Genomic DNA, 27,429 nt, shown 5'->3' on the forward strand with positions numbered 1-27,429 from the left:
TGGATTGAAAGAATTTTTTATGTACATGCTACATTTAGTTTATATACATGGGTTCCAGTTTATGAAAACAAAATAGATTTGTATGCTTGGTTGCTAACTACATACATTTCCAATTTGTATGCTTGGTTAGTCGCTATTTTGTCCACTTTCTTAAGTAAGAAAATAGTTTTGTAATATGAACATTAACAATATACAATATTAAACACGCGAGAAACCAACACTTGTCCAACATGAAAATAGTTTTACAAATTTGTTCACTTTTTAGAAGATTATAACTACACTACATATTCCACAAATTAAAACTTTTAATTAAAACTATTTATAAATTAAAACTTTTTATCAATTTTAAGTTGAATCAATTCAAAATATGACACAAATCGATAAAATAATAAGATAATATCTTTTTAAAGATCTCATGCAAATTTATCGTCTCACTAGAGTCATATAATAATTTATATATATAAAGTTTATATAAGTATAAATAATATATTGTATTGTTTGATTTAGATTTACAATTGATTTTATTTTTATTATTATTTTATAATATCTAAAAATTTGTCTCTAAAACACATTTAAATTACATGATACATATCTCATAACACTAAAAATGAACTATAAGTTTCTGTCTATAAGTTTCTGTCTAACATGAAACGTTTCTATAAATTCCATAAAGCAATACTTTCACACTTTAAATATAATAACTGCATCCACATAAATCAGTGGAATGTCAAATTAAATAACAAATAACTACAATTATTAATATAGCTGTAACCCACCATCTAACAAAATATATATATTAGATCTTCAACAAAGAGAAAGATTCACATGAAAACATATTTTCCACTATATTCACAAAACAAAAGAAAAAACAAATAAGATGGAATCAAATATTTTCGTCAACAATTATAACTCAGACGAAAGCATTGACAACTATGACGAAAGCTCTTCAGGCACAAACACTCATGATGATAGAATCAACAAATTCAGTTAATGAAACAATGTTTGGATAATAACAATTCAGAGGCTCATTGAGGGGTTAAATCGGTATTTTTCCACCATAAACCTAGCAAATGACTCGACCATCTTCGTCATCCGCATATGAGAACTATGACAAAGGTGCATATCTTTATAGTATATTAATGTTATGTATAACCAATTTTGAAGAGGTAAATAGTTTTTGAAAAAGCTGTACTGGAAAAATAGTCAATTCAAATCCAACCAATGTGGAACATGATTAAGAATTCACCGAGGATTTGAAAACAAAGTATTTAACCAATAGAACCAAATACAAACATTTACATTTTTTCTTTATAATGCATCAATTTTACTTTATATCAAAAAATATCATTCTCTTTTAACATATATTCATCTTCATGTTTTTGAATTTCTTTTCTTTACTAAAATCATAAAATAAATTGTTAATTCATTTAAAAATAAAACATACAACTACGGAAGACCAGCAATGGCCTCTACGAAAGAGTCTTCGCCTCATTATGCATTATTGTTGTCGAATACTTTTCAAAGAGAAAAAGCAAAGTGATGTGATAAATATCAAACCGTTTCACAAGAAAAGCAACCACACATTTCACATGTGCGAGTTCACAAATAAATAGCCATGAATTCACCTCTGCTTCTTTTCTAATAAAAACAAAATGAATTAAAATCAGATCTGATGAATTTCAAATTTTCACTCCGAAACTAGGATTAAGATTTAGACTAAAATACTGAATTTTTTTTCTGAAAAATAAATAAATAAATTGATGATTTTGGTATGAAAAATTGTGTTATTGTTCTTATAAACTTATAAAATTATGATGAACGAGGGGTATAAACATACAAATGAATACGAGAGTAATTTGAGTATAGATTTTGATATTCCCCCTTTTTATAATTGTTAGGAGGAGAATCGTAATGGTGCTATGGTATCCCACAAGTAACAGCAGTTTTGAGTAGGCATGGAATTTATATCCGAGATCCGTTATCCGATCCGAGATTTATTCCGATCTGATCCGAAAAAATGGATATTCGGAAGATCCGGATCCAGATCTTGATTCTGCGGATTCGGCGGATCCGGATACGGATCCGGATAATAAAATTTTAAGCCCGGATATCCGGATTCGGATCCGAACTTACTATTACTTACTATTTATTTAAAATTTAATTATATTTATATATGTATACTATATGTAATTTCTATATAAAATAATGAATTTTTTTAATTTGATTCAATTTAAATAATTTTTCATTAAATAAATCATTTTAATTAGCTAGTTTTTAATTTATTTTTTTTTTAAAAGGGATATGAATCCGGATATCCACGGGAATTTGGATTTTAGTCCGGATATTAGAGATGTTAAGATGGTAAAACTCAACCCATTTAAACCCATCCTATTTAAGACCCACCGAATTTAGATCTCATATCCATTTACACCCATTTAAAAATAGGTTTATTAGCGGTACCCATTTAGAACCCGCGAAATTTACAGGTACTCATTTAAATTCATTTAGACCCATTTAAACTATTGTTGATTTAATTAGATTTTTTTTAACTTTATGCTCTCTTAGCAGAAATTATATGAAACAAATGAAAAAATAACTAATTTTTATTATATAAAGGGGAATTTGGAGACGTATACATAACATATTAGTAAATTAAGTTTATACTCATAACATAGTTTAGGCTATGATATTATACATATTGTTATGCAGTTTTCCAAAAATACCCTCTGATGCGCGTGCAAAATCGATATGTTGGGTTTTTTGTTCAACTTGGAAATTGAAAAGTCTTTTTTCACTTTACAAAAGAAAGAATGCGACAAAAAACATAGATTTGGAGAGTGAGAAGTTTTGTTTGTCTGCATTTGGGAAAGAAAAAAGATTACCCTGTCGTTAACGGCTGTAATGATCTTTGTAAGAGTCAAAAAAAAGTTAGGGTTACAGAAGTTGAACAAAATTGATGGCGGTGTGAGTGATTGCTGAACGCAAAGGGCATGAATCGAAGTAAGTCCGTGTGATTTATTAGCGGTATGAAAAAATATAATCTTGTTCGCAGCAGCCCCAATCTGGGTTTCCGGTAATTAAATCAGATCCGGCATATATTTTTCAGATCTGATGGAAGAGTTTAATGGTTTCTGAAGACAAAGATAATTTCTGGCGATTTTTTTAGTTAACCAGTAAGTGTGGCACTTGAGACATAAGGTTTATTGTTTCCTCCTCAAAATGGGAACTGGCCATGTATGTGTCGGTGTTTTTTGCTTTGTTTGTTGTCCCACGGACGTTTCTAAGTTTGGGTGTGAGTATAAACGTAGTAAATCTGTAAAGATATATGGTTATACTATATAAGAAACATAAATAGTATAGTAATTCAGTTGTACTTGTACTAATGAAACTGATTCAGTGTACTGTGAACTATATACATATTTACTTGCAATTATTTGATGTATGAGGTGAAGGCCATCGGTATAATATATGGAAACCTTTAGTTTTCTGACAACTGTTTGAGTTGCGGTAAAGACGTGAGTTTTAGATTTCATCAGAAAACCGGAAATTGTCGATGTTTATATTTGTGTGTTGGTTGGTATGTTGTCTTGTTTGGTCTGTTGGATTACATACAGTTCTGGATTTGGTTGGGGTGTGGAAACGTAAGTACGTGTGTTGCTGTAGGGATGATGCCAAATGTACCAGGCGAAAAATTTGGAAAATATGACTATACAACGTAAATAGTATATGATGTTATGTTGTATAGTTCACATGTTTTTGTACTATGCAACTAAATAGTATAGTGCCCCGTCTGTTTACAATTGTTTTTTATGTTTTTCTGAATAGCCCCCCCCCCTCCCCCCCCCCCTTGCATTTTGTTTTTTTTTGTTACTTGGTACAGCTTTATTTAGGTCCTGACATTGTTTATTTTCATTGGATGGGCGGACCAGGAAACACAATGTATGTGGCAGATGGCCAGCTTAATGGAGGCTTGCGACATCATGCACAACCAACGAGACAAAATTAGACAGCTCAAAGCAGTGAACAATGAATTCCTATGTGAGAGAAATTATGTTCACGAAGGCTCTAACGCTTCCGGTGACGCCCCGAGGGATTTTGATGATAATAAGAAGCTTCAATTCGAAGTTCTCAAGGCTGCTGAAAAAGAAATTTTGCTTCGACACTTTATTGCCATTTCCTGGGCATGGTTTTAATTTCTTTGCCACTGCTATCATTTTCTCCATGGTTTTGCAGTAACTCATCGAAGAATGGTCTTTCTCCGCACATGTCTTATACTCGTTTTCACTTCCTATTCGCGTAAAGTGTTTTGGCTTGCCGCAAAAACCTATTATGTTTTTCCTCTCTTATGTTTATTTTATTTGTGACTTAAATCCTCTAGCCGTGTTTGTTATAACTTTGCATTCCATTTCATTACATAGCAGTGTAGGCTTATGTATTGTATTATGATGTTTGCCTTCATGTCATCTTTAACATATTCTATCTTGCGACTAGTAGACAATGTGTGGTCCCGTTTTGCTTGCTTACCTTTAATAATTGCATTCTCTCCTGTGTGTCTATATCACCTCAATCCATGTCATAACATTAGGCCATTGCAACTTGTCTGAACGCATGTATTGAGGATCTGACTTCCTTGCCTAAACTAGAACATATATCATATAGTATAGCTTTGTTTGGGTTACTTCCTACACATGTATTGGAACATTATTCAACATCACATAGAAACGTGGAAACAAAGCGAACTTGGACGTATATGTTTTTTACCAAAATGTGGGCATACTACATTGAATATAGGGTAGTCTCGTTCCCGTGCATGGGTATATTGTATATTTTTGGTCCCCTTATGAATACACAGTTACCAATTGTTGTGACTTTGTGTATGGCAGAACTTAACTAGACTACATAGACTATAGTATAGTATTGCCTCTGCGTTTTTTCATAACCCAACATGCGGACACAAATTAAGCACATATGTTTTTAACTTCACTCCTCTCCCCACGCACACGCGCTTGCAGGGTTATTCATGGCAATATTGAGTGTAACTAGTCCCATCAGAGGCTTTCTACTGTAGAATGACTATAAGCTTAATATTAGGGTCCAATATGAATATTCACCAAATTCACCCTTATATAAACGTAAATCAAATTATCTTAGTAAAATCAACTTTTCCCGCCAACCGTAAAACCAAGTTTTTCCGCCAACCGTAAAACCGAGTTTTCCCTCCAAAACTGTAAAATCAAATTTTTTCGCAAAACCGAAAATCAAGTTTTCCGCCAAAAACGCAAAACCGAGTTTTCCCGCCAAAAATGCAAAATCGAGTTTTCCCGCCAAAATCGAAAAATCGAATTTTTCCGCCAAAACCATAAAATCGAGTTTTCTCGCCAAAATCACAAAATCGAGTTTTCCCGTCAAAACTGAAAATCAAGTTTTCCGTCAAAACCGTAAAACCGAATCTTCCCGCCAAAATCACAAAATCGAGTTTTCCCGCCAAAATTGAAAATCGAGTTTTTCCGCCAAAATCGTAAAATCGAGCTTTCTAGCCAAAACCGAAAACCGAGTTTTCCAGCCAAAACCGTAAAATCGAGTCTTTCCGCAAAAAAATCACAAAATCGAGTTTTCCCGCCAAAATCGTAAAATCGAGTTTTTCCGCCAAAACCGAAAATTGAGTTTTTCCGCCAAAACCGTAAAACCGAGTCTTTCTGCCAAAATCAGGGGTGGGCATATCGGTTTAGTTTCGGGTTCGGTTTGGGTTCGGTTTGGTTTGGTTTATTTGGGTTTTATAAAACTCAACCCAATTAAAACCAAAGTAGCTTTGGTTTGGGTTCGGTTTGGGTTTAGTTTGATTCGGTTTAGTTCGGTTTGGTTTAGATTTAGTTTGGTTTTCTTTAAAAATCTATGAAACAAAAAACAATTTCAAGCTCGATGACAAAACTCTTAACCACGTCAAAGTAAGAAATACATAATAAGCAAATAGCAGACTATTTGTAATCTAATTAACGTAACAAAGACTTGTAAGCATTTCAAAACCTATTAACTAAAAGACTATTTGCATCTACCTTTTTTGTTTTTATTGATCCTATAATAACTTTGTTACATAATTTAGAGAATGAAAATTGGAGAAGATGAACGAAACGAGATGGCTACGATTTAGATGTTTATAGTTTTTAGGTTTTGTTTTCAGTACAATCTTTAGGTATTAGGATTATTTGAATCATATTTAGATTTTTTTTAAATATATGGAAGTTAAGAAAAAATGGATAATGAAACTTTAACTAAAATTTATAATATATTAACATATATATATATATATATATTGGATTACTGGTTTGGTTCGGTTTGAACTCAAACCAAACCAAACCATTCGGGTTGAGTAAAACATGAATCAATTGGGTTATGCAAAGAGCACGGGTTGGTTTGGATCGGTTTAACTTTGGATCGGTTCGGTTTGAGTTTTTTGCCCACCCCTAGCCAAAATCACAAAATCGAGTTTTTCCGCCAAAACCATAAAATGAATTTTCCCGCCAAAACCGAAAATCGAGTTTTCCCGTCAAAAACGCAAAATGTGTGTTTCCGTATAAACCGTAAAATCGAGTTTTTCGTCAAAAACACATAATCACTTTTTTCACAAAAATAATAATTAATTAATTATATTAAGTTAAACGGGTTAAAAGGGTTTCTATTAATTTTTAGTAGAACTCATTTAATAAATGGGTCTTAAAAGGGTTACCCATTTAAAACCCAAATAGCTAATTGGGTCTAAATGAGCAATTGTTTTTTTTTTCAAAACCCATTTAGGCATGTGGGTTTCAAACCCATTTTAACATCCCTACCGGATATCCTAACTCCGGATATCCGGATCCGGATAGCAATTTTACGGATCCGGCAAATCCGGATCCGGATCCAGGTATCTCAAAATACCCCGAATATCCGATCCGTCCTAGTGCTAGTTTTGAGGACTAATGTTTTAGTTTTCTTTACGTTTTGGGTTAACAAAATCAGATCGGCAATAATTTTCTCTGAACTCGAGATATACTTCCTTTATCTGTGGACCTATTGTTTTCTTTCGACCTATTGAGCAGGATTGTTTAGGGGTGGGCGCAAGGAAGGCGTGTATTTTCTTTTTTACGTATACTTGATATTTGGCTTGCCTTGAACGAGTAATGAATTTTCCGACTTGTACTTGACTTGTCAGAAACAAGTACTTGTTATTTCGAGTACTTATCCAAAAATATGTTACTTGCAAGTTACTTGACTTGTTCGATTACCTGCTACTTACAAATATTTATTAATTATTTGAATATATTTCCAAGTTTCTAAAAATTATTTGATAGATAATATTTTACGAGAGAAAGTTATGAAAGTTTGTTTTATTTACTCGGCCTGGTAAAAACATAAGAATTATTATAAATAAAATATTTACACCTAACATAAAAAAGAAGAAGATGGAATTTGATAAAAAAATATTGTTTATTTCTTACAACAAAGAAATATTTGTTATTTTTTCCTACTCATCTATCAAGTGAAGAGCAGACGAGCCGCAAATAAATATTTGTTTAGGGCTTTGGTTTTTATGGTTTAGTTATCAATTTTTAGTCGTAAAACAAGTAATGACTAATATCAAGACGAGTCCTAATTTTTTTTGTGATACTTGTTACTTGCCTTGTACTTGCAAGTAGAAAAACTCAACAACTTGATACTTGATTTGGCAACGACGAGTACTTGAAAAAACGAAGCGAATACGGATCAAATAGGTGATATAAAGCAAGTAACGAGTATTCGTGTGCCCAGCCGTGGGATTCTTATATTCTGTTTGGATCGGGGTGAAACTAACCTCTAAAAAAATAGGTCGATAAATATGAATAATCTCGAAAAAGCAAAAAAAAATAAATCAATAGAAAAACATAAAAAAAACACGTGGGAATTAACCGGTCTAGGCGGTAGAACCAACCGCTAAAATAGCCCCACATGGTTTAATCAGGCGAGGAGCTGTTTATAAAGCAAGAAAGAATAGCGATTTTAATAAGTAGTCCTTTCCAAAAGTGTGTCTGCAACATTACCAAAACTAAGCCTTCCCCTTTGGTTTCCCATTTACTTTGCGTTCTGTCTTGTTTTTGATAATATGCTTGTGCAGAAACAGAGAAAAAACTTGTGTTAGTATTCTTGGATTTGGTTTGAGATGGAACGAGATTTTCTGGGTTTGAGCGACAAGCTGTATCTGAATAACGTTAAGCCCGACGTTGACGATGATCGTGTCGGAGAACGAGGTTTGTGTTCTTGTATCTACTCTCCAAAATAAAATACTCCTAGTAAAAGTTAGGAGATCCATTCAATACACATATAGCGTTATAGAGCTGTTTATAAATATCGTCAAAAAGTTTTTGTTGTATAATTGATTTAGATTCCAAGGCTTCTTTTAATAATTATATTTCGTCAAACCATGCGTATTAGAAGTGAGAATTGGATCTTCAATGATGAGTAGTTTGATGTGATAAAAATGGATTTTTCAGGACTGAGCAAGAAGATAGCTAAACAATGGGGAAAGGCAAAGCTCTTACCTAATTCAAGTTTCATGCCTGCTGCTGCAGATCTTCAGGTTGGTTCAAGCTTAAAATTTTCAATTTCAACTTCTTTCAGTTACTAGTTTTTGGAAGAAAAAACCAATGATTATTATAGTTGAGCTAATTGTTAGAGCTACTTTCCGAGTCAATTGTCAGCGGAAAGCTGCCCCAAAATAGTCGAAAAAACTGCCGGAATATTATTTTTATTTCTCGAAGTTTCTTGAGTTTATTTATCTAAACAAAAATGTATGGCCAATCATTAACCGATAAATATAAGAAAATCGTATAACTTGTGTTGGATAAGTGTGGCGACTGGCGTTTGAACTTAGGATAATGCTTATATGTTAGGCACTTTTTTTTTATCAAAACACATTAGAGCATTTTCATGGACAGATAATGGAATTACAACCACTAAAATAACTAAAAATAGGAATTTAATTTTTATGTGAAACTATCATAACACATGTCTATATTTAATAACTGGTTCATTAAATCGTTGTCAAGAAAGAAAAAAAGCCTGATTCATTAATTTTCTTTATTAAATTAAATTTATATTAATTTTACCCATTTGGATGCTCCTATAAAAGATGTTGACGTCTCATCGTTTCCTGTCTAATACCAGTGCTGCCCAGTTTCTGCGGCCAGTATCCACCGCAGAAGCCAATTTGGCGGTGGTGCGTTTCAGAACGCGAATCAGCTTTTACTTGGCGGATCAGTTCCCTTGACAAATTATTCTGCTTTTCGTCCTGCTTTTAACTCGTCCAAGGATCCACGGTACGTCGTATTATATGGAATTAAGTATCGTGTAAATATATATAAAAACCTTTACTCATATTTTAAGGGACATAATCGAATATTTAGCATTTTTTTCTTAATTTATAACGACACTTAACGTTGGTTATTTGACTTGTGGAACAGAGTGGCTTCCTCAGGATCATCTCCTCAGCTCACAATCTTCTATGCCGGAACTGTTACCGTCTTTAATGACATATCACCTGATAAGGTATAATCCATATTAATACAATTTTTAATTTTTTTTAATACAATTTAAACTTTACACAACATGTTCTGATAATGAGCTGTGTGATTAGGCTCGAGCCATTATGTTATGTGCTGGGAACGGTTTGCAAGGAGAAACTGGAGAGAGCAGTTTGAAGAAACCTCTTCTAGAAACTGAGAGAGTATTCTATGGAAAACAAATCCATAAAGCTACTGCTGCTGCATCTTCAAGCTCTGCCACTAGCGCTGATAGTTTCTCTAGGTGTAAAGACAAACACGTTGGTGCGATAAATGCAATGACCATGATTGAATCATTCAATGCAGGTCCTAGCAATATGATTCCTTCAGGTATATATATATATATATATATATATCTGTATTATGAAAACCAAATCTTGATATATATTCAACGTTTGAAACTAATGAAAATGCTTGTTTTTTCAGTTCCTCAAGCTCGTAAAGCCTCGCTGGCTCGGTTCTTGGAGAAGCGCAAAGAGAGGTTTGATTCTTCTTCTCGTTTATAGAATCTTGAGTTCTTGGTTCTAGTGACTAGACGTTGGATCTAAAAAAAATTGATGTTGGGTGCAGGATCATGAGTGCAATGCCATACAAGAAGATGCTTCTTGATTTGTCGACGGGAGAATCAAGTGCTGCTTCTCATACCTAAAACCTTCTTCTTCTTGGTGGTTTTATAAACCTCTCTGAGATTTTTTTCACGATGGTAATTTGAAAAATAATCAGTAGATTATTACTGTTATAGCTACCATTGATAATGTTACGAGCAGAAGAAGGCGTTAGGCGTATGTGTACTATTTGATCATTGTTGTAATGGTTGTTGTAGGATTATTTTACTACCTCAAATACTAACAGATGTATGTTTGTCATGTCTGTCAAGAATACAAGACCGAATAAAAATCACTATTATTAATATTATCTATACTATTATTTACGAAGTGATTTTTCGCTTTCGAGCTTTAACTTTTAACGTGAGAGTGGTTAATATCGTTTATCCTCTTAATAAATAAAATATCTAAATTACCTACAAAATAGAAAACGAATTTTAATTTTTCTTGATTAGATAAGTGATTAACATTAATTATAACAAAAATTATACAAAATCTAGAAATATATTTTAAAATAAAAGGTAATTATTTTAATATAAAAGATAATTTCTATATATATTGGATTGTCATCCTAAAATATATTTTGATAAAAAAGCTTATATTAATCAATATAAATCCGTAATTTATATAATTGAAAAGATAATACTGAATGATTTCTAAGATCTATCTATTAGTGTTAAATATAGTATACAAAAAAATCAAAAAATTAGAATAAGTAAGAATTAAAATTTTTTTTATCATTATAGATAGTTATTTGGCAATGGATGTATTAATAAATATTTATAAAATAGCTATGCCCGCAAGCGTGAGCGAAACACCTAGTTTTATTATTATTTTCGGTAGCACAATTGCATCACGATCATCACCAAAATGCTAATACAATAAAAAAACTAGTGTTTTTTTTTTGTTAGCTGCCCAATGAACTAGATCAAGTGGCGGGCAGACGAGCTGATTCTCCTGGGAGCATCTCCGTCTGTCCGGGTCTGATCTATATGGGAAAAAATATAGCCTCTGATTCTAACTTTCTTTGCCAGTGCCTCCGCTCGACCATTCATACTCCGAGGAATATGAGTCAGACTCACATCCTCGAAGTGAATATGTAGTTGCTGAAGCAATTCGATCTCCGTCACGAAGATTGGCCAATCCTCCGGATTTATAGTCATGTCCACTAGGTCCGAACAGTCCGTCTTGAACCGTATGGAAGTAACCCTATGTCTCTCATAAAAAACTAGTGTTTATGTCTCAAGTTTTTCTTGCTACTAATTTCGCTATTCTTGTCTTGAGCTTGATGGTTAGCAACAGAAAACTCATTACAAAGAAAACAAAAATTATGAGCATCTTAAAGAGAAGCTTGGACAAATCATCCACTCTTGTTATTTGCTAATTCTGCAAAAAGAAAAAAACCTAAAATAATACTTTTTGACAAAATTTATTCTAGATAATTTTAGATCTTTAATATAGCGTAAAGAGGCCATTATTGAACAAGGCAAACAAAAATAAAAAATATAGCAACAAGAAATATGTAGTTTTAAATAGCGTATATGGTTTTATTGGTGTATCAGGGTTTCTTCTAAATGAATGCGCTTTTGAAATCATAAATTTAAATGAAAGTTCAAAAAAAGCTCATAAATTTAAATGTAGATCTTAATATGACAGTTATTTGCGTATTTTTAGGTCAGAAGATATGTTTTTTTCTTCATATACAGAGTAGCTCCGAGGTTGATTATGATGTATTGATTCTCTTTGCAAAGCAAAGATCTTTTTGATATTTTTATTTATTGGGGCAGAAGAAATCTCGTAGGAAAGTAAAACTGGGCAAGAAGAAAAGTAGGTAAGCAGAAGGAAAAAAAGAGCTTAACATGTACATTGGTCACAAGAAAAACGTTCTTGTTCATAATATCATATTAAGTGGATAAGGACGACTCTCGTCTTATCATTTTACACCTCTCTCTGTCGCATTCTTTTAAAATCTTCTCATCCTTTCATGCCCCCACCAAGTTGCGCAATTTGAACTACCACTTTTATTGTTCACACGTTTATTGTCTAGGCTGTTATTAGTATTTTTGTGTGTTTTAGACTGTTTCATGGATTCAGAGATTTATGATCACTAACACGTTAGTATTTTATACCTAATTCAGTCTCCTTTACTAAAAATCTACTCTAGCTTGTCTGTTTAACTCTTGTTGATTTCGCCCTCCACTTTACAATCATAAAAACCATTTATGAAAATATATAAATTTGTAATAATATAGTGAATTGAAACCTTGTGGGGGTTCTGAAGAGATATTTTGAGTTTTTATATAAGTTATTTTTATAAACTTAGAATTTTTTCTGAATATTTTCACAAGTCATACGCCAGATATTGTTTGTGTTAGTTACAAAAAGAGTTTTGATTTCATTTTCGAATATCTTATCATCTGTCGCAGTCGTATTTTATGATCAAGTATGTGCTAATTAAAGGTTTTTTGAAATGATTTCTTTTTAGTTTTTGGTTAATTTTTTTCAAAATATACATTTGATTTGTATCTGATATGATCCAATGGTTCGGATTCGAGAATTTTTTTTATACGAGCAATCTTCTCTTATATTTTTATATAAGCGAAGAAATAATTTTAGTCAAGTGGTTAAAAAATTATCTTTGCGGTCTCCATTAAGTCGTGTTCATGTATACATGGGTTTCTTCACATTTATTTTAGACAATGAAAGATAACTTTATTATACTATTTTAGCAACTTAATTTCCAAACTTATATTAGTAGGCCTATTATATAATATATTAATAGATTAGATATGGATTCGTTTATCAAATTATAAATTCTCTAACTAATATTATCTATTAATATATTAGATGTAGCTTCAGTGCATTACACATTGATATATATATATATACATATATACCAAAATGGATTTATATTAGTTAAACTGTATGAAACATAAAATTAGAGTTTCACCATTATAACAATCTATCGTATACTAAAAGGGATATATGAGGAGTAGGGAGACTGTCCACGTCCTCAATTAAAATCAGCCAATAGGGTGAGTTTATTTGTCCACGTCACACTCCGTTTGGGCTTTGGTTTTTTTTTTATCCGTAATGTGAGGTATTTGCCCACAAGCCTGATCCAATAGAAGCCCTAAAATATGTGGGCTCCACGTTCTGTCCAGTTTATTTTGGTCGTAAAGGTTTTGTGTTTGATCTGATTTGGGTTTTCCACATTTGGTTCCATAATTAAGTCAAAATCTGCGTTTTATGCTTGAATGAATTAGGGCTTCATCATTATCTTTCTTCTTCCTCATTCAACCTCGCCGTCTACACTTATCTTAATCTGCAAACCTAATGATTGCAAACGTAAAGGTTGACATCACTGTCTCCGTACCCAACATCCATTCCTCTCTTTACCACCTCTTCCGGTTCCCGATGTCGTCCCTGAATCCACCGCTCTGTTTCGGCCGGCGAGACCACAAAACGATCCATGGAGGATGCCCCTGACATATCATGGGGCTGCAATATAGATTCAGTCGAAAACGCCACTTCTCTTCAGAGATGGCTAACCAATTCAGGCTTCCCGCCGAAGAAAATGGCTGTCGACAGAGTCGACATCAGAGAGAGGGAGGTGGGAGTCTCGGAATGAAATATCAACGAACAAACACTTGCTTAAGTTAAATTCAAAGGTATTAGAGCCAAACTCAACATAATGGTTTTGAAACCCGTGTAGAAACTTCTTATTGTTATTGTTTTTTGTTACAGGAATGTGCTCAACTTAACTTCTCAGTGCGCTCATCTACAAGACCGAACTATGGCTCTTGCCAAGGAGCTGGCATCGCTTAAATTGTGAGATTACTTTTTGTTATTTGGTCTTTTGGCGTTCTCTAAAACTAAATTTTCAATCTTTCTGAGTCTATCTATTTTTTTTTATCCAGGGTTTCCGACATAAGCTTGGAGGAAGTTGATGTGCTGAAAAAAAAAAAAAGTTGATGTACTGAAGCTTGCCTTTTTTGAGAATAACGCAAAAGACAAAAGATACAATAGACACACCGGGTTTGTTTCCTGTGATATTGTGGTTTCGGCCTATATTGGTTTGTGGTTTCGGCCTATATTGGTTTGTGGTTTCCTCAAGTCTCTGTTCTGTTCGTATGGTCTCAGCCCGTGCTTATTCAGGTTCTTTGGGAACTTGCGTTCGATTGTCGTCTGTGTGGAGCTGGTTTTTTGGTTCTGATAAGAAACACTTTCCCTCTTTTTAATTATTGTGCCTCAGTGTTGATTTCTTTCTTTTGGTGATTCAAAAGGTTGTCCAGTAGTGTGGAAAGGTTGTTTGTGTTTTTATGGTCTGTAATAATCGTACTTCAAATTACGTTAATGCAATTCAAAGATGAACAAAAAAAACAAAATAGACACACCTGTCAAGTCCTTGGTTACTCGAAACAGGTAGGCACATAGCTTATGTTTTGTTACAGCTTCCCTTCTCTCATTTTATCATGTAGGTACTATTGATGAGGTCCCCACGACTATTACTGTGACCAACCTCCAGAAATTCATGCTTCTGAAGTTCAACCATCTTCAAGCTCTTGCAAACTTTCTTTGAACTCCCCGGTATTGTTTTAAATTTCCTTTTGCATATTAGAATTCAACCACCATTGACTTATGTTACCTATTGATTCATCCACTTTCAGATATAGTTGGCCAAATCCGTTCAAGACTCTTAACATAAACAACTCTGTTCAAGGCTCTGACATAAACAACTCTGCTGCAACAACCCGATTATGCATGAAAGTTGGTGTCTCAATCATGCTGCCGCGCAACCTAAACCAAGAAGAAGGCTTGAGAAAGAGTTATCGAAGCAGAAGTGTGTGTGCTGATACCAAGAAACAAACTATCACCGACCTAAACCAAACATCTATTCATTCTAAGAAGCCGCCAGTTTCCAGTACATATATCCTGGGGATTTTAACATTACCAGGGTCACGTGACTAACGACATTGCCAACATCGTTTACAGAAAAGCCTTCAATGGCCTCCCACAATCACTGGTATGTTAACTGCCTTTTTTATTAAAAGTCATAGCATACACCATCGCCAGTGTTCTTCTGTTGGACCTTAAATACGACTGCATACACCATCACTGCCTCTCTTCTCTATCAACCAAATTAAATACGATAAAACGGTCTCCTTTACAAAACATACTTTTTCAGGTTTAGAAGAAGTAGTTCCATTTGTAGGGAACAAACATAAACAACTACATCAGTGAACTACTTTCAGTTTAAGTCTCGCCAACATGCTTTCCTCTGTTTCTTTCTCTGTTCTGTCTGTATCTGTCCAAAGAATCATCAAATGGGATCCACTGAACTACAAGACACAGATTTGTTTAGCTCTTTTTCTGAGAACTTACACTCAACGTTCTTCACTCCAACCACAAGCTCACTCTGATCTGACTCGGACAAGGATTCACCAAAGCCATAAAACGAGGATGAAAATCGTAGAGTTGACTTGGCAGATGAGTAACTATATGAGCATCAGAAGGTACAATTTGATGATTCTTTGGCAAGATTCGATTATTTTCTCTTTTATTCAATCTCATATTCCTTATTAAATTTTCTTTTTTTTTTTCTTTTTGATTCAGTCTTGTGGTGGAGACAACCTATTATGATTCCTTTTCAATCAAAAGAAGCTTTAATCGATGAGCAGATCCGATATGTTCAGGCAAACGTGAGTTCACGTTTTTTTAGTTGATAATTATTTAGAATCTTTCTTTTTATTTGTCGGTTATAATACGATCGTTTATAAAATAAAAAGTTTGATTGTTCATTTTGTGTCTATAGTTCCAAAACTAGGAGGAGAAAGACGAGCAGCGAAATGATGATGCATTTAAACATAAAGCAAGGAGCTACCACAACCAACAGAGAGACCAAAGTCCGCTGTGAAGGTGGAGTTTGTTGACGGGACATTCAAGAACCAGGTCAGGTGGAACTGAGTGTTCTTGCCAGGCAGGCATGGTACTGCTGGGGAGTCATGCAAGAAAGTAGTTTCATATTAATTTAGCATTGTTACTTCTTCTTTTTTAAGTCACGCAAGAACTCCATTATAAGTTTTTGTTTTGTTTTCTATTAACGAGATGTGGTTTTAAAGAAGGCTACATATTATATATAATGGACAACAGATAAAAGAAAGAGAGAAATGACGTCTTCTATATACTTTGAGTTTCGTACTTTGTTTTATAGAGGTTGACATATAGGAATCTTGCGTCAATATTAGACTTAGTAATTTCATAAAATTGTAAGTAAACAACACAAATTATCTCCTTAGTGTAACAAATAAACCACTGAAAACATAATTAAAAAAAACATTACAGATTTTTAGCTTAAATGTTATCTTTAAATTTAGAGTGCTTAAAATTTTTTCATGTGGTTTACTATCTCTTGCTTAGATCTCAATAATTTAAGACCTAGATATAATAAGAATCTTTATCTTACGTTGTTATATTGTTTGACTTAATAGATTCCAAAGATTCCTTCCCACCATTAATCTCACTATCACTTCCTCTCTCTCTATCAACCAACCTAATCTATATACGATAAATCCGATCTCTACAAAACATATTTTTGCAGGTTTAGAAGAAGACCATGAGAGATTCGCCAACAATTCATAATCTCCGTCAATACCAACCACCAAAGTCAGCAATTCATTGCAATATAATTATCACTTTTCTCAATTGATAAATTACTCAGTAGACAGATCAAATTCTACAATAGAAATGGTGATGAAATCTCAGCTGGACAACTCAAAACTCGAAGAAAAGAACAACTATTCAATTTCCCTCATCAACGAACAACGAACATGGCCTAATTCCATAACTCCAATTCAATTTCAAACTCTGCATTTAACTTTAACTTATGTTTACCGTAAAACCCGTTACCGCCAAACAATATGTGAAACTTTAATTTATCCATTAAAACCACTACGACTAAACAAAAACAAAACATCTTAATCCACTATCTATTACATTTTTAAGTATTACAACACCTTTAATTATCAATAACCCCGCGCTTGGGTGTTTACGACTCAACGCAAACACACATTAAAATGAGACATCATATTTGAATATATTTAAATATATAATTTTAAATATATTATATTCTTAATAATTTTTAAATTACTTAAAAAGAAACTAAATTATTAAAAAATTAATATACAACTAAAACTAAAGCAATATTTTGTAACATCAAAATAATAAATGAATAAAAAATATATTATGTTAATAAAATAGATTTTAGATTTTAAAGACTTCTAATTCATGTAATATTACAAAATTCAAAATTTGTTTATTACAATTAATATTTTACCATTAGATATATTAAAATAATATTCTAGATCAATATTCAGTCGTCAATTTTTAACTATTACGCATAAAAAAATATTATTAAGTATGTTTTTTTTTTTGAAAATGAGGTTTTATATTTTAAGTAGGTTATTGGAGTACTTTTTCTTTTCGTGAATATATTCGAGATGAGATTCCGATCTTTTAAAAAAAGATAATTTATGTTCTATACATAATTTTTTTTTCACATAACTCTAAAATCTCGGACTTGATTGTTCATATTTTATTAGTTAATTGTGTTACATGTAATAGAAATACTTATTTCAAACTGAAAATATTTAAAAAAAAATCAAATTTAAAATTAGTTATATATAATTTAATATACAAAAATGTACATACAAATAAAAATGATAAATGTAACAAATTTAAATATATTATCCGCGCGTAGCGCGGAAAAAGGATCTAGTTGATATAATATGTTCTTAAAATATGCTCCTATATATTGTTTTAATAGATTAGATTTGGTGGTTTTAAAAAGTACATATACATTTATATAAACAAACAACTAAAGGAATTGAAATTTTTAAACAATAATGAAACAACATATAAACAATTAAAATGTTATGTGTACACATGTTAATTAATTGTTATACATCTATAGTAGTATAATATATATTACATCTTTATTTTCTTGAAGCAAAATAACATTTGTGCGGATGCACAGATCCAAAATCTAGGATATATTAATATAAACATCTATTAGATAAGAGTTCTTACTCATGTGGCTATATAATAATGTGTATCCTATTATAGCAAAAAATTGAAACTATTGATCACAAAACTTTATATGAGACTTTTAACATTTTAGTAATTTATACTCGTTTAAAAAAATTCAAAATACAACATAAACGAAAAAATTAAATTTTTATTATATGATAATGTAATTTTATAATTTATTTTAATAAAAAATATTTAAACAAATATGATAGAGGACATACAAATAGTTAGCAAATCTTTATTATTGAAAACCACTAATTTTCATATATATTTTAATCACATTAGGTAATTACGTTGTTTTTATTTAAGAAAATGAAGGAGAATATTTTTTTTTTTAGATTAATAAGAAATTTTATGGTTAGTTTAATGCAAACTATAGTTTATATTTAGATGAATGTACTTATTTTTTAAGAATTCTCAAGAATAATTCTCATGATAACACTCATACCTCAAATGTTGTAATGCGTATCTTTTAATATATATAATTAGAATTTGATCTGCGCCTCCGTGCAGGTGTTTGATTTAATTTGTGTTCAACGTAAACTCATAAACAACTGGTTTTATAAAACAATTCCATGTATATTTTTTATGTTATTGTAATTTACATGTAGAATAGAGTATATTATTTTATAATATAGATGTTTAATAATATTTTTTTATTTGTACATAATATTATATTAAAAATTTATAACTTTGCAGTTTGATGTAATTGTACTATTCATATACTAACCCGTTTTTTGTTAAAAATTTTAGGTTTTTGCATTAGTTTTCTATGAATTATTATTAATTTTATGATATTTTGTTTTCTTGAAAGTTGAACGATCGATTTTTTTTATATTTGACTAAACTAAATAAGGTAATACTGTATTTAAAAATTATTTTATATAATATATACTATTTATATGTCAGTTTGTGTTTTTATTTTCACCATAAAAACACAACAACCATTGTAATTAATTAATTTAAATTGATATTAAAATACAGTGGTAAAATCTGTAAATAAAAAGAAATACAAAAATGAAGTACTTAATTTATTGTAAATGCAACGGCTAAAAATGTAGATAAAAATGAGTATTTAATCTGATATCCATGTTTCCAAACAATTATTATTTATTATGTTTTCATTGTTTCCAAACAGTACACAAATGTACTTTAATTTTAATAATATAGATGGATCATAACTCATAAGTATTTATATTTCTGTATATCTTACATATATTTAATCAATTAGTATTCATTTAATCTTTTTAATTTACGTAAGACTACATAAATTGGTTAGTGTATATGTAGCCAAAACATCACAGAACATCAACGGAGGTAGTATATGTTAGTAGTGAAAGATTTTATCGTGACTAGAAGACCACTTTATAATATCACAAACTAAAACTCGTCGAAAACATGTTTATTTCTTAATTAGATATGTCATTTGTCACTTGAATATTTTTCTCCTTTAAATATGTAAAACCCTCTATCGACGGAGGGTTATCACCCAACACACAAGACAATTCTGTAACACACAAAGCACAATTAAAAAACAAAACAAAAAAGAAAAACAGAAACACCATGAAAGCTGCAATCATCTTCACCATCCTCGCGGTCATAGCAGCACCTGTTGCTGTTCTCGGCGAGTACGAAGAAGTGAAGGATGTCAATGGAAACCCGGTTATAGCCGAAAAGCCATATTATATCATATTCAGCAATGAATGGGTTTCCTATTACGGACAAGATGATAGTACTCCATGTCCCCAGTTCGCTGTAGTGTCAATAGATCCGTTGAAAGCACCACGCCAACCCGTTCTTATCTATTTGGAGTCACCGCCATCTTTATCATCAGGACAAGATCATGTATTGGAGCACACCGAAGTCAGATTTAAGTTCCAAAAGATGGACGATTCATGTCCTGGTCAGACCGGGATTTGGAAACCAACAACATGGCCTAGTATTCTCTTGAATGGTACGATGGAGAGCCAGGAAGGCACGTTCAAGCTCAGCAGAGCCAACATGGGTTACTGGATTGAACTCAGTTATGATGAGGACAAAGTAGTTATGAATGAATACGAGTTAGATGAGTTCGGCATTGAAATAGAACTTCTGGGAGCAAACTGGGGCTATGGTCCCCAGTTCAGATTCGAGCCGGTGAAGATGTGAGGCTCTTTTTTATTGCATCGAATAATTGGTTGGAAAAAATACCAAACACATTTAAAACTGTGATACATAACACACAGTACTTTTTATTTTGTTGGTTGTAATGTTACGCTAATCAAATCAAATAAAATTTCATTTTCTGTTAATAAATGCTTTAAAAGAATTTTTGGTGGTGGGCTGCACACGCCCATCGCTCCGGCTCGGTTCTAGAGAAACCCCACTCTTGCATGAAACCCATTGAAGAATCGGCCGAAAGCGACGTGACGAGCTCGCAACCCATACCGTCACTAGGCGTGCCGATCGGTCAAAGATTCACTTTAAATGCCTTGAGACAAGGTAAGCTGAACCCGCGTCGTATAGCATATTTCTATGTAACATCATTTTAACACAACAAATATATAACCTCATCATCAAGAACGACGAGCTGTCTTTTATTAGATTCGAATAGCTTTTCGCCTATAAAGGAAGACATTTGTTAACCATACAAATGACTGACTTTTCTCTGAGCGAACCATATAGAATTTACTTAACCATCTAGTTATTTTCAAAGAGCGAGCTCGATTGGAATATCGACTTCACCCCTTATTTGTAATCTCTTCTTTTCACTTTGAATTATTTCTAATACAAACGAGATTTCCAACCTACTTTATTCCTAAATCATCTTTAATCAAACACCCGAGCTCACACTTTCAACAAGAATGAAATCATGTTAGCATAGATATGCATAAAGCAGAATTTTCTACGACATGAACAATTACTCTTTCTAAGTTGGCTGCACGAGACTTTCGAACCAGATGGTTATGTTGAATCTTTTTTTGTAAGACAACTTATGTTATGGTCACCAGAGTGCTTTTGTGAAAGTAACTTCTCGTAAATGGTTTTATTGGCGACATTACTCGGTCAAAAACTATCACAAAGACTCATTTGCGTTTCACAATACCATCAAACTTAATTTTTTTTTTTTTTTTTTTTTTTTTTTTTTCCTGCATTCCACATCGTAACAGTACAAAATTAATCCATTTTTTTAGGTTATTATATCACCGATGTCTGGTCAGAATCTCATTCCTGACGTTTGAGCCAAGCTAGAGATCCATCTTGAGGAGAATTATATTAAGAAGAAAGCTTTGTATCTCATTCCTGACGTTCTCAAAACAAGAACGTAAGCCATGTCCATCTGAAAGTATAAGAAGTCACCAAGAGAATGTCTAACATATGAGCCAAAGCTGGTTCCAATGATGCGGTGCCATGCCGGGCCATAGGCAGAGTCGAAGTCCTGACTGATCCAAAGATCTCAGGGTTTTTAAGATCTTCAAATCACCAGTCAACTTATGGAGCTAGCCAATCGTAAAAAGAAGCTGATTTGTTTCTTGCCAGATTACAAAATTCAAAAAGTTGTATATTGTTACAAGTATACCCTAAGCAAAATAAATTCTACCATTTCAGGTCTTAAACATGTTATTATCTTGTTCCATCGTATTTCACTCAAAGATAAGTAGAATTTCACATAGGCACAAGTCTTTTATCTTCTTCACCAATTACGGGCTTACAATACAATTTGGTTAAAAAGAGTGGCAATAACATAATTATAATAATTAAAGGGTTTAGGGTGGCCTAAAGTTTCCAGCACACCTCTAAGGAGAGAACATAACTAATAAGAGCCCATCTTCATCGCCAAGAAGAATGAGTCGAGAAGTAACCGAGAAGCCCAACGAGTGGTGCGTTGATGTAAGTTGTGGGCTCAGACTGCACGAAGTAAGGTCTCGAGTCAGGAAAAGCATCAGTGACATTGGGTCCACCAACTACAGCACCAACGAGAAGGTTTGGGTTTGGATTTGGGCTGAGGAAATAGCGAGAGCCTTCTTTGCAGGCTATACGGGCTGGATGGGCCGAGACGGAAGGAACGGAGCTGCCGCGGTGGTGAATCCTACGTGGAAAACGTTGACCGTACCCAACCATGTAAGACATTCCCAACGGATTGTCACCCAGAATGTAATCCACCTGTTCATGTGTCACAGCAAAATCAAACACAAAAACGGCTATATCTAAAGCTTGGTCCCAAAGCAAAACAACGGCTATGTGTTTTGTTTTTGGTCCAAAATGGTGAGAAGTTTTGGGACCATATCTTACCTGACGCTTGGCGACTTGACGGAGGAGAGATGGGGAGGCAGTTAATTCGCCACAAGGCACAACCTTTCTGGCATGGCTCAGATAATTAGAGTAGGCCAATAGGAGGAAAGATAGTGATGTTACATGTTGCATGTTACTCCCTCCAGTTTTCACAAGCAGTCCTCCTATGTAAGACAAAAAGAAAAAAATAGATTAATATTACTGATTAATCCTATACATTTTACTTTTGGGAGGAAAAGACAAAAGTAAATCACGTGAAGTGGGGAAAAAAGTATGGTATGCTTTGATATTGGCAAAATAAGGTTTTATATTACCTCGAGAGTATTGGACTTGAGGGTGAGAAATTCCAGGCAATACAGAACAGATAAATTCATCTGCGTTTTGCTTGAAAGACTCAAAATACTCTGCTTTTCCCATTAGCACTTCCTGTAACCCAAACAAAACAACAACACTTTTATTAAATTCATGCATATTATCTACATATATGAAGGTTTTAGGATATGGACATGCGTCAAGGAATGGGCAGTGAATAATGAAAAAAATACAACAACAGAGTGTGCCCATGTGAAACTAAAGATAATGAGAGACCGTTGAGAAATGACAAAACGAAAACCCCACGAAGGCTTTTGCAGCAGAATAACGACATGACACTTTATTTTCATTTTCCTCAGCCTTTGTGCCACATGCTTTGTGGCAGTTGCCATAGACTTATTTACCCTTTCCTCTTTTAGTGTCCCCACTAGAACCCTATAGGCCTGAAGCCTGTATACTACTAATAATAATGTTGGTGTAACTATATGCATGTATTAAGAAGACCTTAGTTTTTTAAAAAACTTTATCCAAAACCACAAATAGGAGTATACTCATGTGATGCACCACATGCAAACTCCTTCCAACGGGAAATGGCACAAAGTCATATACTGTATACATTTCACCTAACCATACAATGGATTGTCAAGTGTCTATTATTATATCTCCACTTTTTATCCATTCACTAGTAGTCATGGCTCATGGGAGCCATGTGAGGCTCTGGCTTCCATTTGGTAACGTTATAATATAAATTTTTTATATGATTCCAAATCTAGGAGCACATACTGGACAAAAAGGAGGAGAATGTCCAATGAGGTATGTCTTACCTTAAGATTTAGCTCCCACATCACATGACCATTTCTAATTGGTTAAATTCCATATTTCATCATGTGCAAGGTTCAATCATCCATCTCATATTTTATCTTCTACTTCTATAGTTTAATATTCTATATTTATCTACCTCTCTCATAAACAAAAAACTCGATGTTGGTTCACATATCTAAGCCGGTTTTACTTAATGAAACACATATTTGAATACCAAAATAACTAGTTAGTATCATAGGATCCATGATTGTAATATGAACCCACTTCCAATTATATGATCAAAAGTCGTGTCACCACATGATGACCAGACACACACCATCCATCTCACAACCTATGTTAACTTAATTCTTAGTACTCCCACCACAAGCATACAAAAAACACTCTAGTTTTAATAACCAAATCTTGGATTCTTGATCTACAATTTACGGTAACATAATAATAAATAAATGAATAGTGTAGCTGTTAATTAAAAAGTGGTTGGTTACCTTGGAGATCAAGACATTAATCCCAGCATGCTTGTTATCCCAACCAAACTCATTAATGGTATCTCCAGCCCTGAGAACCACCTCGTTCTTCACAATGAATTCTCTGTACACTCGTTTCCTCGAGGCTTTGTGCAGCCACGCCGCACCCCACAGTAACTCGTCCTTTATAGCCAATGCCATCCACGTCAAATCAACAGTATTCATCATCCAACGGTGGATACTAAAGTAGTAAAATACAAGGTTAACTGTTTCTTTTCTTTTACCTGGTAACCGTTGAAATCACAGTAAAAAGGACACACCACGTGGTATAGACTGCTACTGTACGCGCCGCGATACCTATTAGCAAATGCGAATACCTGCGCCACGTTACGTGTGTTGTCAATTTTCTTTCTTTTTTTCTCGATATAAAACATAGTTTTCATATCCGTGATTTCGATATATCTTCTCTAACGTCAGAAAATTATTCATTTAACCGTACATATACGTAAGAAAAATACTCTAAAAGTCAACATTATATTTTTTTTGGTGAATATCTTTTTTTTTTTTAAATGAATCACAAAAATGGGCCAAGCGAAAAAAGCACCGAAGAAAATTATTAGGAAGCATATGGAGAGAATCTCTTATCTCACAGGCAAAGAATTCATTGATTAATTGAAAACTTTTGACTATTTTAACCATTTATTATTATTATAAACAAGAAATACATAAATTATAATAAATGTGGACACTTACAAAATTGATTTAATATTCACTTATAAGAAAATCCGAATATTATCATAAACTAAACAAAAGAAAATCGGAATATTATTACTCTCTCTGTTTTCATATTAATAGGTGTTGTTTTAAATTTTAAATTTTGCTTTATTATATTTTCTATGCATGATAAACTTTCCTATTTTATTTTCCTTTTTGGTTGATTAAATAAAGGCTGAAATAAAATGTTTTACTAATTAAATATATAATCACAAATTAATATTTTGTGAAAAAATATAAAAGACAGTCGATAAAAAATCATGTTAACTAACAAACAGAGGAAACGGACACGCGCGTAAGTAATAAACCAAAAGAAAGCAGTTTGGTGGAAGTAAGGTACCTTTGTGGCACGGTCAAGCAGCAATCTGGAGTAAGCAGGATCGCGTTTCCTGAAAACTATCGACGCCGCGGCCAACGCGGCGGCGGTTTCTCCGGCGACGTCGGATCCGGGGTGAGCTCTGTCGATTTTGTAGACACTGCGAAGCGTGTCCATGTCCTCGGGCCGTTCCCAGCAGTTATGGTCGGAGTAAGCGTCTCCGACCTGGACGAAAACGACGCCGGGGATCGCCGTCGCTTTGAGGAGGTAGTCAGTCCCCCACCTCACGGCTCCCACGGCGTTTTTGAGCTCGGGTCCCATGGTTCTCCCGAAATCGATTACGCTCCACGACAGCATTGTCGTCGTGAACGCCATCGGGAAACCAAACTTGACGTTGTCTCCGGCGTCGTAGTAACCGCCCGATAAGTCCACCTGAAAATTTAGTAAAAAGCGAAGTCAGAGTGGCGAAATGTCGCCGGAAAAGAGAGGAGGAGATAGTGTAGACTCACGCCGGCGGAGGAACCGTCGCGCAATGCTGAGTCGCGGCGCCATCTGAGGCGTTGGTCGGGAGGAAGCTTGCCGGAGCGTTGGCCTTCGAAGAACATGATGCTTTTGCGGAGAGCGTCGCGGTAGTCGTGTCCGGCGTGAATCGCTGATGAGGAGAGGAGCACGACGAGTAAAACCAGTGAGAGAGTCGCCGGCGAGATTTCCGGCGAAATTAGGGATTTTCGCGCCATCTCTCTCTCTCTCTCTCTCTGATTTGTTCTGTTACTGTGAGGGAGAGTGTTGTGTTGATAGGACCAAGGCAGGCAGAGAGGGGCTCTTTATACTAAAAAAGCTCGTCTTGGATTCCAGACACAGAGCCAATGAAAATTCACCACGTGGGAATTTCTGATTGGAGCTCATTTTGGTATTGGGGTTTGGGATTCCGTGACTAAAATTCCCTTAACCAGTTGAGAACCGCAATTTACCGGACCGGGTTTAGGGTTTGAGCGTTAGTTAATGCAGACGGTGTGTACGCCTTCGGTACGGTGAGAGAGAATCCAAAAAAGTGGAAATCTGTGAAATGAAATAATGATGATAAAAGACAAAAAAAAAGTTTGCTTTTTTTTTTCTAGCATGTGACCCACCGCCTTATTGTCAAGCGACACGTGTTGTAATCCCAATTGGATGTTTTGGAGTTTTGTGATTAATTTTGTTCTCTTTTTCACCAAGACATAATAATCAGTAAATCACTATTGTTTTAAGTTCATTTTCCCATTGATTTCGGCTTTTTTAGACCTACAAATGGAAGAAAGATTCTCCCATCCATGAATTTATTAATAGCAATGTTGAAGAAATGTGGTTGTGTGATTACGAAGGTCTTTAAACTCGATGCATATAGTAACGTAATAAGTTTTAGCTAGCATTCAACCTTCCTCGATTTGCATTCTGTAATCCACTTTAGTCATGTGGTGTGTATTTAGACAAGACAACTAGCATTTAGTAGATTCCAGGGTGAGATTATTATATAATACCTCCGTTCCCGAAAGTAAGATGTTTTAGATTTTTTTCTTGTTCCACAAAGATAGATTTTCTATATTATTAAAGTACTTTTTTATACTTTTGATGAATATTAATTGAGAATATTTGAATTGATTAAATTTTATTGGTGGAAAGTTATTGGAAAGTGTATACAAAAAGTAAAATATAAATTAAATTATAAACATTTATTAAATTATTAATAAGCGTGCATACTCTAGAAAATCTTAATTTCAGGAACAGAGGGAGTAGCATTTTTGTATAGATTACTTTAATATATTCTTCTTCGTTTTCAGTTTTGTTCTCTGGCTATTTTACAACTCTTAAGAATACCTTGCAATTCGTTGATTATTGTACAGTACATTGCAGCATTGGTGCTTTAGGATGCAAACAAGATCCCACCAATGCTAACAAAGGAGTTTGCTACGGGCATAAAGAAAAACAAGAACATTATCAAATCTTGACCAAAAAGAAGAACATTATCAAATCATATAAGCACAATTGTAATTCTATAGTAACTTTTATAATAGTGTGTTTATACATGTTGGCTCGCAGTATATATTATGTTGCTTATATCGGTTTGCCTCACAGATCTCAAAGATTAAGAGATCAATTGTGGATTTGGTGACATCTTTTTTTTTTCTTTTAACCGATGAGAGAATTCCCTAGAAAGTATATTTTCT

At 33.6% G+C, this 27,429-nt stretch overlaps 3 protein-coding genes across 3 annotated transcripts; 2 read left to right on the forward strand and 1 right to left on the reverse strand.

Annotated features, from left to right (window-relative positions):
• Positions 1-7,792: 7,792 nt before the first annotated feature.
• On the forward strand, positions 7,793-10,487 carry LOC125589090 (protein TIFY 7-like). The gene is made up of 7 exons (XM_048761321.1): positions 7,793-8,261; positions 8,505-8,590; positions 9,178-9,329; positions 9,474-9,558; positions 9,647-9,902; positions 9,999-10,053; positions 10,143-10,487. The coding sequence occupies exons 1-7, from the start codon at positions 8,174-8,176 to the stop codon at positions 10,219-10,221; spliced, it is 801 nt and encodes a 266-aa protein (XP_048617278.1). The 5' UTR covers positions 7,793-8,173; the 3' UTR covers positions 10,222-10,487.
• A 2,029-nt stretch (positions 10,488-12,516) lies between these two features.
• On the forward strand, positions 12,517-16,004 carry LOC106380897. The gene is made up of 7 exons (XM_048759948.1): positions 12,517-13,848; positions 13,925-14,008; positions 14,098-14,767; positions 14,848-15,203; positions 15,366-15,598; positions 15,794-15,879; positions 15,993-16,004. Exons 5-7 carry the CDS (start codon positions 15,505-15,507, stop codon positions 16,002-16,004), a joined length of 192 nt encoding a protein of 63 aa, XP_048615905.1. The 5' UTR covers positions 12,517-13,848; positions 13,925-14,008; positions 14,098-14,767; positions 14,848-15,203; positions 15,366-15,504.
• A 5,911-nt stretch (positions 16,005-21,915) lies between these two features.
• On the reverse strand, positions 21,916-26,030 carry LOC125589091 (endoglucanase 8-like). The gene is made up of 7 exons (XM_048761322.1): positions 25,735-26,030; positions 25,250-25,657; positions 24,420-24,512; positions 24,157-24,318; positions 22,852-22,963; positions 22,538-22,701; positions 21,916-22,408 (listed from the first exon to the last, which is right to left on the reverse strand). The coding sequence occupies exons 1-7, from the start codon at positions 25,960-25,962 to the stop codon at positions 22,076-22,078; spliced, it is 1,500 nt and encodes a 499-aa protein (XP_048617279.1). The 5' UTR covers positions 25,963-26,030; the 3' UTR covers positions 21,916-22,075.
• Between the last annotated feature and the right edge of the window lie 1,399 nt (positions 26,031-27,429).

Source organism: Brassica napus, chromosome C6, assembly GCF_020379485.1.
Source record: "Brassica napus cultivar Da-Ae chromosome C6, Da-Ae, whole genome shotgun sequence".
Lineage (NCBI taxonomy): Eukaryota > Viridiplantae > Streptophyta > Magnoliopsida > Brassicales > Brassicaceae > Brassica > Brassica napus.

Excerpts from the sequence above, each read along its gene's own strand:
- LOC125589090 (XM_048761321.1), top strand. The coding sequence starts at position 8,174 with ATGGAACGAGATTTTCTGGGTTTGAGCGACAAGCTGTATCTGAATAAC. Across the intron at positions 8,591-9,177 it reads CTGCTGCTGCAGATCTTCAG|TGCTGCCCAGTTTCTGCGGC; the intron begins GTTGGTTCAAGC and ends GTCTAATACCAG. Across the intron at positions 10,054-10,142 it reads TTGGAGAAGCGCAAAGAGAG|GATCATGAGTGCAATGCCAT; the intron begins GTTTGATTCTTC and ends TGTTGGGTGCAG.
- LOC106380897 (XM_048759948.1), top strand. The coding sequence starts at position 15,505 with ATGGGATCCACTGAACTACAAGACACAGATTTGTTTAGCTCTTTTTCT. Across the intron at positions 15,599-15,793 it reads TCCAACCACAAGCTCACTCT|TCTTGTGGTGGAGACAACCT; the intron begins GATCTGACTCGG and ends TTTTTGATTCAG.
- LOC125589091 (XM_048761322.1), bottom strand. The coding sequence starts at position 25,962 with ATGGCGCGAAAATCCCTAATTTCGCCGGAAATCTCGCCGGCGACTCTC. Across the intron at positions 25,658-25,734 it reads GCGACGGTTCCTCCGCCGGC|GTGGACTTATCGGGCGGTTA; the intron begins GTGAGTCTACAC and ends CTAAATTTTCAG. Across the intron at positions 24,319-24,419 it reads GTGATTTCAACGGTTACCAG|GACGAGTTACTGTGGGGTGC; the intron begins GTAAAAGAAAAG and ends TTGGCTATAAAG.